The sequence below is a fragment of the Oncorhynchus keta genome, chromosome 22 (assembly GCF_023373465.1).
Source record: "Oncorhynchus keta strain PuntledgeMale-10-30-2019 chromosome 22, Oket_V2, whole genome shotgun sequence".
Taxonomy (NCBI): domain Eukaryota; kingdom Metazoa; phylum Chordata; class Actinopteri; order Salmoniformes; family Salmonidae; genus Oncorhynchus; species Oncorhynchus keta.
Genome location: NC_068442.1, coordinates 50,105,995 through 50,118,379, shown reverse-complemented (window position 1 = coordinate 50,118,379; position 12,385 = coordinate 50,105,995). Strand labels below are relative to the sequence as shown.

General features: G+C 42.4%; 1 protein-coding gene across 2 annotated transcripts; it reads left to right on the top strand.

Moving 5' to 3' along the window:
• Window positions 1-373: 373 nt before the first annotated feature.
• Window positions 374-1,923, top strand: LOC127910704 (uncharacterized). 2 transcript variants are annotated; one of them, XM_052475517.1, is made up of 2 exons: window positions 374-713; window positions 1,176-1,923. In XM_052475517.1, exons 1-2 carry the CDS (start codon window positions 399-401, stop codon window positions 1,614-1,616), a joined length of 756 nt encoding a protein of 251 aa, XP_052331477.1. In that variant the 5' UTR covers window positions 374-398; the 3' UTR covers window positions 1,617-1,923. The 2 variants fall into 2 exon arrangements, with proteins under 2 accessions (XP_052331477.1, XP_052331478.1); XM_052475518.1 differs by lacking the exon at window positions 374-713 and adding an exon at window positions 734-1,109.
• The last annotated feature ends 10,462 nt before the right edge of the window (window positions 1,924-12,385 follow it).

The following is a 12,385-nucleotide window of genomic DNA, read 5'->3' as shown; positions in this document are numbered from 1 at the left end:
ACTACGAGTGGGTGCTGCTATGGTGACCAGTGAGCTGAGATAAGGCGGGGCTTTACCCAACAGAGACTTGTAGATAACCTGTAGCCAGTGGGTTTGGCGACGAGTATGAAGCGAGGGTCAACCAACGAGAGTGTACAGGTCGCAATGGTGGGTAGTGTATGGGGCTTTGGTAACAAAACGGATGGCACTGTGATAGACTGGGGTAGCCAGGTGGAAAGCATGGCCAGCCGGAGAGAAATGATTATTGAAATTCTCAATTATAGTGGATTTATTGGTGGTGACAGTGTTTCCTAGCCTCAGTGCAGTGGACAGCTGGGAGGAGGTGTTCTTATTCTCCATGGACTTTACAGTGTTTCCTCAGAGCAGTGGGCAGCTGGGAGGAGGTGCTCTTATTCTCCATGGACTTTACAGTGTTTCCTAGCCTCAGTGCAGTGGGCAGCTGGGAGGAGGTGCTCTTATTCTCCATGGACTTTACAGTGTTTCCTAGCCTCAGTGCAGTGGGCAGCTGGGAGGAGATGCTCTTATTCTCCATGGACTTTACAGTGTTTCCTAGCCTCAGTGCAGTGGGCAGCTGGGAGGAGGTGCTCTTATTCTCCATGGACTTTACAGTGTTTCCTAGCCTCAGTGCAGTGGGCAGCTGGGAGGAGGTGCTCTTATTCTCCATGGACTTTACAGTGTTTCCTAGCCTCAGTGCAGTGGGCAGCTGGGAGGAGGTGCTCTTACTCTCCATGGACTTTACAGTGTTTCCTAGCCTCAGTGCAGTGGGCAGCTGGGAGGAGGTGCTCTTACTCTCCATGGACTTTACAGTGTTTCCTAGCCTCAGTGCAGTGGGCAGCTGGGAGGAGGTGCTCTTACTCTCCATGGACTTTACAGTGTTTCCTAGCCTCAGTGCAGTGGGCAGCTGGGAGGAGGTGCTCTTACTCTCCATGGACTTTACAGTGTTTCCTAGCCTCAGTGCAGTGGGCAGCTGGGAGGAGGTGCTCTTACTCTCCATGGACTTTACAGTGTTTCCTAGCCTCAGTGCAGTGGGCAGCTGGGAGGAGGTTCTCTTATTCTCCATGGACTTTACAGTGTTTCCTAGCCTCAGTGCAGTGGGCAGCTGGGAGGAGGTGCTCTTACTCTCCATGGACTTTACAGTGTTTCCTAGCCTCAGTGCAGTGGGCAGCTGGGAGGAGGTGCTCTTATTCTCCATGGACTTTACAGTGTTTCCTAGCCTCAGTGCAGTGGGCAGCTGGGAGGAGGTGCTCTTACTCTCCATGGACTTTACAGTGTTTCCTAGCCTCAGTGCAGTGGGCAGCTGGGAGGAGGTGCTCTTATTCTCCATGGACTTTGCAGTGCTTCCTAGCCTCAGTGCAGTGGGCAGCTGGGAGGAGGTGCTCTTACTCTCCATGGACTTTACAGTGCTTCCTAGCCTCAGTGCAGTGGGCAGCTGGGAGGAGGTGCTCTTATTCTCCATGGACTTTACAGTGCTTCCTAGCCTCAGTGCAGTGGGCAGCTGGGAGGAGGTGCTATTACTCTCCATGGACTTTACAGTGCTTCCTAGCCTCAGTGCAGTGGGCAGCTGGGAGGAGGTGCTATTACTCTCCATGGACTTTACAGTGTCCCAGAACTTTTGAGGTAGTACTTCAGGATGCAAATTTCTGTTTGAAAAGCTAGCCTTTGCTTTCCTAACTGCCTGTGCATATTGGTTCCTAAATTCCCTGAAAAGTTGCATATCACGGGGGCTATTCGATGCTAATGCAGTACGCCACAGGATGTTTTTGTGCTGGTCAAGGGCAGTCAAGTCTGGGGTGAACCAAGGACTATATCTATTCCTAGTTCTACATTTTTTGAATGGGGCATGCTTATTTAAGATGGTGAGGATGGCACTTTTAAAGGAATAGCCAGGCATCATCTTCTGACGGGTTGAGGTCATGGTCATTCCAGGACACCCCGACCAGGTCAATTAGAAAGGCCTGCTCGCAGAAGTATTTTAGGGAGTGTTTGACAGTGATGAGGGGTGGTCGTTTGGTCGCAGACCCATTACGGATGCAGGCAATGAGGCAGTGATCGCTGAGATCTTGCTTGAAAACAGCAGAGGTGTATTTGGAGGGCGAGTTAGTTAGGATGACATCTATGGGGGTGCCGTTGTTAACGAATTTGGAGTTGTACCTGGTATGTTCATTGATAATTTGTGTGAGATTGAGGGCATCAAGCTTGGATTGTTAGATGGCCGGGATGTGAAGCATTTCCCAGTTTAGGTCACCCAGTAGCACGAGTAGCAAGATAATCCATCCACCTGATAGGTGTGGCATATCAAGACGCTGATGAAACAGCATGATCATTACACAGGTGCACCTTGTGCTGGGGGGCAATAAAATACCACTCTAAACTGTGCAGTTTTGTCAACACAATGCCACAGATGTCTCAAGTTTTGAGGGAGCGTGCAATTGGCATGCTGACTGCAGGAATGTCCACCAGAGGTCCTGTCAGAGAATTGGATGTTCAATTCTCTATCATACGCCAACATCATTTTGAGAATTTGGTAGTACGTCCAACCGGCCTCAAAACCGCAGACCACATGTAACCACATCAACCCAGGTCCTCCAGATCCAGCTTCTTTGAATGTGGGATCGTCTGAGACCAGCCACCCGGACAACTGATGAAACTGAGGAGTATTTCTGTCTGTAACAAATCCCTTTTGTGGGGAAAAACTCATTCTGATTGGCCGGACCTGGCTCCCCAATGGGTGGGCCTGGCTCGCAAGTGGATGGGTCTATACACTCCCAGGCCCACCCATGGCTGTACCCCTGCCAAGTCAAGTGAAATCCATTAGATTAGGGCCTAATTTATTTTGAGTGATTTCTTTATATAAACTGTAACTGTAAATGTGTTGAAATTGTTACGCGCTGCATTTCTATTGTTCTATTATAGGACTAAGTGAACAGCCCTTTGAGTAACAACCTTATTCCTGGTACAAACTCCAGCAACCTCACTAATTTCTGAGTATCTAACTGGAAGATGTAAATAGATGTAAATATGCCCCGTAGTTTTTCCATAGTTCATAGGCCATTGGATGGAGGCAGCATTGAAAAAGACAAACTTTGGTTTTGCCTGAGTGGCCCAACTTCAGTTATTACAACACCAAACCAAAGATGTTAGTGCCCCCTGCTGGAAATATTAGGCACTGTCGTCTTCTGCAAAAACAAAAAATCTTTACTTAACCAGGTAGACCAGTTGAGAACAATATAATAATAATAATAATAATAAGAACAGTTCTCAATTACAACTGCGACCTGGCCAAGATAAAGCAGAGCAGTTCGACAGATACAACGACACAGAGTTACACATGGAATAAAACAAACATACAGTCAGTAATACAAAATCATACATAAACAAAAACAACAAACAAACGTACAGTCAATAAAACAACAGAAAAATCTATGTCGTGTGTGTAAATGGAGAAGAGTAGGGAGGGTAAGGCGATAAATAGGTCATGGAGGCGAAATAATTATAATTCAGCATTAACACTGGAGTGATAGATGTGCCGAAGATGATGATGTGCAAGTAGAGATACTGTTGTGCAAAAAGAAAAAGAGCAATAAAATATGTTTCTTATATTGGCTACTTTTCCTCTCTGGAATCACTATCACAATATGTACCTTTTATTGTAATTCATTTTATCTAAATTAGGTTCGTGCTGCTTTTGACCTGTAGTAATGGTGACTGCATATTATTGCTTGGTAGGTATGTGTATGTACTATGTATGAATGCATTGTATTATTGAATATGCACTGGCAATGCAATTGCTATAATACAATGATGTCTATTCTGCCTTTTTTTGCTTAAAAAAAACTATAATTAAAAAACTGTTGATCTCCAAAAAGAAAAAAAATGATAGATGTGCAGTCGATTGGGCCTAGGGATTGGACGGTTTTATCCCTAGACTCTAGAGTCTATGGATAAACTAGTCTCGAATGGGCATCCTTCTAAATCTCTTCTCGTTAACTCTTGATTATTGGTTCGCTAATCGCGTTAAGATTATCCTCCGTTTTAAAATGTTAAGGACTACGTCGTGGATTGTAAATTGTGTGTCTTGCTGTGCTTTCCTGTAACAGAACATACAGAAACCATTAAAAAAAATATATATAAAAAGGTTTCCCCGTGACATCATTTAAAGAACATTTTAAAAACAGTGATCTTCAAAACACTAAGACATTCACGGTGATGTGGGGAGCAAGGCCATACCCTTCCTCTGGCTAGAAACTCAATAGAGCTTTTGGAAAAAAATCACTGCTTTTATCCTTACTTTTAAAATCCTTACTTTTACCTTTAACTACTGTGCCATTATGCAGAATTTAAATTGCCCGTCGACAAATTTCAAACTACAAGATGGTACACCGTATTTAAACCGAAAACCCTCCCACTTAAAATGAATGTACCCTGTTGAATAAAAACGCTGAGAGAAAATCACCAACCGAAAACCCTCCCACTTAAGATAAATGTACCCTGTTGAATGAAAACGCCAAGAGGAAATCGACAACCGAAAACCCTCCAACTTGCTGGCCAACAGATGTTCTTGTGGACTTTGCATTCATTGAACAATCTACCCTAATCCTGACTAATCATAAAACTGTATGACAATGGTCCAGCTGTCATGGAATGTGCGCCAGGCTCCAATTTAAACTGTCATGTGTGGTCTGAGCTCCATAAGGATTCAAATAGGCTACATGTCCCAGATTATTGATGATCCCTGTAGACAAATGTGAAACCATAAGTAAAAAAAAAAATAATTTTAAACCATCGCTATGTGTATTTACAATCCTCTTCTCCAAACAAATGATTAAAGTACCTAGTGCTTATCAATGGCTCTTATACAATTTATAAATTACAGTGCATGGAGAGAACATCTGAAAAAATAAAGTAGATATTTTTTTCTACTTGGAACCGAAAGGTTTGCTCAACCTTATTCATGGTTTCCTCGTGGGTAAAGGTGGTGGAATTATCAGGGAATTAAGTCAAGGTCAGAATATGGTTTGCCTGTACACACTTTCTGCACACCTTCATTTCTTAAATTTCCACCCCAAATTAATAACGGGGTGAATAGCATACTATTCTCATGCTTAAATTCAAAGTCAGAATACAAGTAAAGAGAAAAGTGCATGAATATTTACAGGTGCTTAATTCAGGTCAGATTTCCCCCATAGTTATTAAATGCCAAAAAGACAGTAGTAATGTCACATAAAGCTAAGTCCAAGTTCCTGCAAAATACTGCACGAATTTGCAGTCCAAGGCTACGGAGCCTCAGAATTTATCTGGTAAACCTGTCCGGGGGATTCTCCCCATTGGAAAACCATGAACTAGGGGAAAAAAAAGTTTTAACAAATATTTCCAGAAGTCAGCTTGTTTGACTTGTATGTAAGTATGACCTGCTCTGTATGAATAATGAGACTAATCAAGAGATGAATCAATAACCAGGCATGGACAGGTTAATCATTAATCAGCTTTGTGGTGTTAAGATGGTATTAAATCTAGTTTCGTGGATATTATGAAAGGTGTACAGCAGGGACCCGTTCTTTTTGCTATTGGTATAAATAATACTGGTCTATCTGTTAAAATGTGCAATATTCATGTGTATGCAGATGATACCATAGTCCCAACTGTAGGCCAGGCATTGCACTAGCTTTAAGCACCAACTGTCAGAGCAGCTCACAGAGCCCACCACATAGGCCACCTATAATTTAGCCCAAACAACTACCTCTTTCCCTACTGCATTTATTTTGCTCCTTTGCACCCCATTATTTTTATTTCTACTTTGCACATTCTTCCACTGCAAATCTACCATTCCAGTGTTTTACTTGCTATATTGTATTTACTTTGCCACCATGGCCTTTCCCTCCCTTATCTCACCTCATATATAGACTTGTTTATTGACTGTATGTTTGTTTTACTCCATGTGTATGTTTATTTATTTTACGAGGCAAGTCAGTTAAGAACACATTCTTCTTTTCAATGACGGCCTGGGAACCGTGGGTTAACTGCCTGTTCAGGGGCAGAACGACAGATTTGTACCTTGTCAGCTCGGGGATTTGAACTCGCAACCTTCCAGTTACTAGTCCAACGCTCTAACCACTAGGCTACGCTGCCGCCCCTGTGTCATTGTATCTGTCGAACTGCTTTGCTTTATATTGGCCAGGTCGCAATTGTAAATGAGAACTTGTTCTCAACTTGCCTACCTGGTTAAATAAAGGTGAAATAAATAATAATAATAAAAAAATTGTTAAGAGTTGCAATCTGACTTTGTTGCCTTGACGCAACGCAATTCATTAATGTAATTCATTTTTTTCTATAATAATAATGATTTATGTTCACCGTACTTTTAAGGCTCGGGATATTTTTCCAATAAAAATCTTATTGCAATGTTACAGTGCAGAAAAGCCACATCCCTGATTGGCAGATGTGTGGCAACCCTGAATAGAGGCACCTTCTGCTCATCAGTTGTTCTTTACAAATGCTGTTTTGAATTAAACAAAAATTGTACCCACACATTGAAGAAAGCTGTAAAGCTGAAATGTCTGTGTATGCTATCCCCGATGCAGTAAAAAATATATATATATTATTTTATTAAATAAGGAAGTATTGTTTGTGCAACATTTTTTGGAGTGCCAACCCATTACACCGGTTGGTCTGAAATGGGTTTTTTATGCACCAGCCAAGCTTCTGGGAGAGCATGATAGCTCTCTTTTGATTGGTTAAAACTTCTAGATAACGTGGACAAGACTAAATACACTACATGACCAAAAGTATGTGAACACATGCTCGTTGAACATCTCATTCCAAAATTATGGGCATTAATATTGAGTTTGTCCCACCTTCGCTGCTGTAACAGCCTCCACTCTTCTGGGAAGGCTTTCCAGTAGATGTTGGAACATTGCTGTGGGAACCATTCAGCCACAAGAGCACAAGAGCATTAGTGAGGTCAAGGCACTGATTTTGGGTGATTAGGCCTGGCTCGCAGTCAGCATTCCAATTCATCCCAAAGATGTTCAATGGGGTTGAGGTCAGGGCTCAACCCCATTGACTGGTCAGGGACAGTCTAGTTCTTACACACCAATCTTGACAAACCATTTCTGTATGGACCTCACTTTTGGATGGGGGCATTGTCATGCTGAAACAGGAAAGGACGTTCACCAAACTGTTTCCACTAAACTGGAAGCACAGAACCGTTTAGAATGTAATTGTTTGCTGTAGTGTTAAGACTTCCCTTCACTGGAACCAAGGGGCCTAGACCGAACCATGAAAAACAGCTCCGAACATTATTCTTCCTACACCAAACTTTACAGTTGGATGGTGAAGTGTGATTCGTCACTCCAGAGAACGCATTTCCAATGCTCCGGAGTCCGATTGCTTTGAGCTTTACACCAACCACTCCAGCCAACACTTGGCATTGCACACGTTGATCTTAGGCTTGTGTGCGGCTGCTCGGCCATGGAAACCCATTTCATGAAGCTCCTGACGAACAATTATTGTGCTGACGTTGCTTCCAGAGGCAGTTTGGAACTCTGTGGTGCTACGAGCTTCAAGACTTGGCGGTCCAGTTATGTGAGCTGGTGTGGCCTACCACTTTGCGGCTGAGCCGTTGTTGCTCCTAGACGTTCCCGCTTCACAATAACAGCACTAGCAGGGCAGAAATTTGACAAACTGACTTGTTAGAAAGGTGGCATATGACGGTGCCATGTTGAAAGTCACAGAGCACTTCAGTAAGTGGCTGAAATTCACTCACTTGAAGGGGCATCCACATAACAACATATACACTATATATACAAAGGTATCTAATCCTCACAATTCTCAGATGGACTAAATATTGGTTCTCCTAAAACATAGTTAAAATAATATATTAGTATTTCTTTTTATGTATTTTGGAAATAACCCTAACCCTATCCTTAAATAGCAGGCTATGGTGACACCATTTACCAGAATGAAGCAGCCAATACTGTTAAACCGTTGGATGCCAATTGCCATAGCGCCCTTCGCGTTATCACAGGTGACAGTTTTAATACTCATCACTGTATCCTGTATCAAAATGTTGTCTGGTCCTCAATAAAGCAGGTCACTTCATTATTTAGAAAGCTCTACTACACAAGCCTCCGACTTACCTAACTTTACTGTTAAAATCTAAATACCAAACCCATTCACAGGGTTGGTTAACCCTTGAGGTTCCTCAGGGTCTCCACCAAAGTAGGTACAGTGCCTTCAGAAAGTATTCAAACCCCTTGCTTGATTAGCTAACTAGCTAACTGAGACTTGCTACATTCGGTTCATGTCCTTTGCAGATGTCACATTACTGACAAAAGTTTGTCCTTCGAAAAAAGATCTGTAAGGGGAGATGTAAAATAAGAATTTTGTGTAAATGTTCATTCATAGTCATAACATACGTTTACAGACCTAACGTTTACGTTTGATGTTTTCTTCCAATCCCAACAATTTACATATAGATTTTCTTACGATCCTAACGATAGGTACGTTCAACCTTTTGGCAGCTATCTTGCTCCATAGAAATCCCAAATCCCACATCATGCTGGAAAGGCGACTTCATAAAGCTGACTTCATCGGGTTTAACTGCCGTCTCGCACCGAACTGCGCATGTGCGAGCCGTCAAATCAAAAGGTAGTCCTTCGATATATCGTTGTTTTTTGACGAAAATGAAAACGTGTCAGTTTGTCACTCTCACGAGGTTACGGTAATAACAATATTATATACTTAAGACATTCTCGAATCTAAGTTGTCTCTTTAGATTGAGAAAATTAACAGCTTAAGGAAGAATTTTTAACTTCTCTCTGTCTGTTTCGCAAGAATTCCCGGAAGTCTTGCGATGTTGCGCCTCTGTCCTTAGACACTCTGTGGTTACACATGGAGGTAAATTAACGACGGAATTATACAAGCATGTAAAGTATGGTTTGCACACATAAAATATGAGTTGCACCTTTATAATGGGTTTTGTAGTTGCCTTTTTTTGCTGCAAACATTTAACTTCTTTTGCAAATAAATGAAACACTTGCAAGCGCATAACCTGAGGTGTGAATAAATACAACACCTGCAAACATGTCAATTGAGATGTGAATACTTTCAATAAGATTTGCAAGCATGCAACTACATTTACTAAACTTGCGACTGGTGATGCTTCTGTGAAACAAAACTATACTGGGCAAAAATATAAACACAAATATCAAATCAAAACATGCAAAAATTTGTGGGGAACCTGTAGCTCTGTCCTGTAGCTCAGTTGGTAGAGCATGGCGCCTGTAACGCCAGGGTAATGGGTTCGATTCCCGGGATCACCCATACGTAGAATGTATGCACACATGACTGTAAGTAGCTTTGGATAAAAGCGTCCGCTAAATGGCATATATATATTTTATTTCAATGATTTTAACAGTGTTACAGTTCATATAAGGAAATCAGTTAATTTAAATGAATTCATTTGCCCTAATCTATGGATTCCACATGACTGGGCATTGTGCAGCCATGGGTGGGCATAAACCCCACTAATAGTCGGCAGAACCCAGAAGATGAGGCAGACACAGCAGTACTTGAGACGGTGTTGTAATAAAGTAAAAAGGAAAGTTCTTCAGGCCAAAAAATATAAATCCACAAAGTCAAAAGTAATTCCAAGAGTACAAATGTAATCCTCCAAGACAAAAAGGTAAATCCACAAGGTACAGCAGAAAAAAGCCTCAAAAGATAATCAAAAAATAAATAAACAAGAACAAAAACAGAGGACCACAAGCGAGTCCAACTGGAGCAACAAATGTTCACAGCATCACTGGGGCTGGGTGCCAACATTCAAACACAGAGCAAAGAACTGAGGAAAACTAAGGGTTTAAATACAATCAAGGGAAACGAGGCACAGGTGCCAATAATAACTGGAAACAAGGGAAAACAAAAAGGGTCAAAAAGCCCCTGGGGGCATCTAGTGACCAAAACCGGAACAACCCTGGCCAAATCCTGACACAGGGCTTTTTATTCTGACCAATCAGGGGAGGTGTTATCATTCTGGAATGTGCAGGACATGTGTTTCACTCTATACTTCAGTGGTTTCACCTTGGAGACAGGTGAAAGCATGGCTCGGTGAAATCCACCTCAGGTGAGTTTTTTTAAACATAATAATCCGTTTAGTTAGTTGGACTAATGCATGTGTAAAGCAGCACAAGCAGATTGTGAATAGAAGCAACATTAACGACAGTGTAAAGTATTCATAGGTTAAACATCCGTGCAGATAGCTATCGTTGGCAAGCTAAAATCCGGTGTTCTCCCCTCAATTTAAGCTAGCTAACGTTATACTGCATTCAAAGTCAATCTGCATGGCGACACAAAATGATGACAAAAGGTTTTCCTACTAATCATTTGCACCCTGTGTAAATATTGTATATCCAATCCACTTGAATGCAATTTTGATGTTCATCAGCTCCATTTGACAATGCATTATTGTGACGAAACGTGCAACCATGACTAGCTTGTATAGCTGTAGGCTAACGTCTTGGCGAGTGCTGAGTGGTTCCCCTGATCCGAGTTGCCTACCTGGGGTCGGCCGGCCGGGCCACTGGCTGCGAGTGACCTACCTGCAGGTCCATCAGCCAACAACCAACTATCCACCAAGAAGTGCAAAGGTTATTATTGGCTTATTTCTCAAATAATTTGACACAGCGGAGAGTGAAAATGTGGCGCCTCCATTATTAGCGTGAACCCTAGTAATTACTGCTTCATGTTACCTTCTCTTTTATCCATCTGTGAAATCATAGATCATTTCCATCTACGTTCCGCAGAGATCGCCAACGGGGATAAGGAGGTTTCTGGAACAACCAAGGGTCACTGCCGTCAAGCAGGTGTTGCTCCAGTTCTATCTTATGTCTGAAAACACTGATAGAACTCCCAAAGGCTCAGATGAGCTAATGCTCCTGCAAGCAGGGCTTGGAAGGAGAGTCATATCAATGGCAGAAGATACATGTTACACAGAGGTTAGTATCGTTTCTAATATAAAGATCTAGATGAGATATACACTACCGTTTAAAAGTTTGGGGTCACCTTGAAATGTCCTTGTTTTTGAAAGAAACTTTTTTTTGTCCATTAAAATAACATCAAATTGATCAGAAATACAGTGTAGACATTGTTAATGTTGTAAATGACTATTGTAGCTGGAAACGGCTGATTTTGAAGGGAATAGCTACATAGGCCCATTATCAGCAACCATCACTCCTGTGTTCCAATGGCGCGTTGTGTTAGCTAATCCAAGTTTATCATTTTAAAAAGGCTAATTAATCATTAGAAAACCCTTTTGCAATTATGTTAGCACAGCTGAAAACTGTTGTTCTTATTAAAGAAGGAATAAAACTGTCCTTCTTTAGACTAGTTGAGTATCTGGAGCATCAGCATGTGGGTTCGATTATAGGCTCAAAATGGACAGAAACAAAGAATTTTCATCTGAAACTCATCAGTCTATTCTTGAAATTAAGGCTATTCCATGTGAGAAATAGCCAAGAAACTGAAGATCTCATACAAGGCTGTGTACTACGCAAACTGTCTCTAACCAGAATAGAAAGAGGAGTGAGAGACCCCGGTGCACAACTGAGCAAGAGGACAAGTACATTAGTGTCTAGTTTGAGAAACAGACGCCTTACAAGTCCTCAACTGGCAGCTTCATTAAATAGTACCCGCAAAACACCAGTCTTAACGTCAACAGTGAAGAGGCGACTTAAGGATGCTGTCCTTCTAGGCAGAGTTGTAAAGAAAAAGCCATATCTCAGACTGGCCAATAAAAAGAAAAGAAGATGAGCAAAAGAACACAGACACTGAACAGAAGAACTCCTCCGTAATGTACCTGTCCTCTTCCTCTTGAGAAAAATCTTTTCAATCTCCTCAGGGGGAAGGGTGTTGTTGTGCCCTCTTCACGACTGTCTTGATGTGTTTGGACTATGATAGTTTGTTGGTGATGTGGACACCAAGGACCTGAAACTCTCGACCCACTCCACTTCAGTCCCGTCGATATTAACGAGGGCCTGTTTTGCCCTCCTTTTCCTGTAGTCCACAATCAGCTCCTTTGTCTTGTTCACATTGATAGAGAGGTTGTTGTCCTGCTACCACACTGCCAGGTCTCTGACCTCATCCCTACAGGCTGTCTCAGCGTTGTCAGTGATCAGGCCTAGCACTGTTGTGTCGTCAGCAAACTTAATGATGGTGTTGGAGTCATGCTTGGCCACGCAGTCGTGGGTGAACAGGGAGTACAGGAAGGGATAAGCACGCACCCCTGAGGGGCCCCAGTATTGAGGAGCAGCGTGGCAGATGTGTTGATGCCTACCCTTACCACCTGGGGGGCGGCCGATCAGGAAGTCCAGGATCCAGTTGCAGTGGG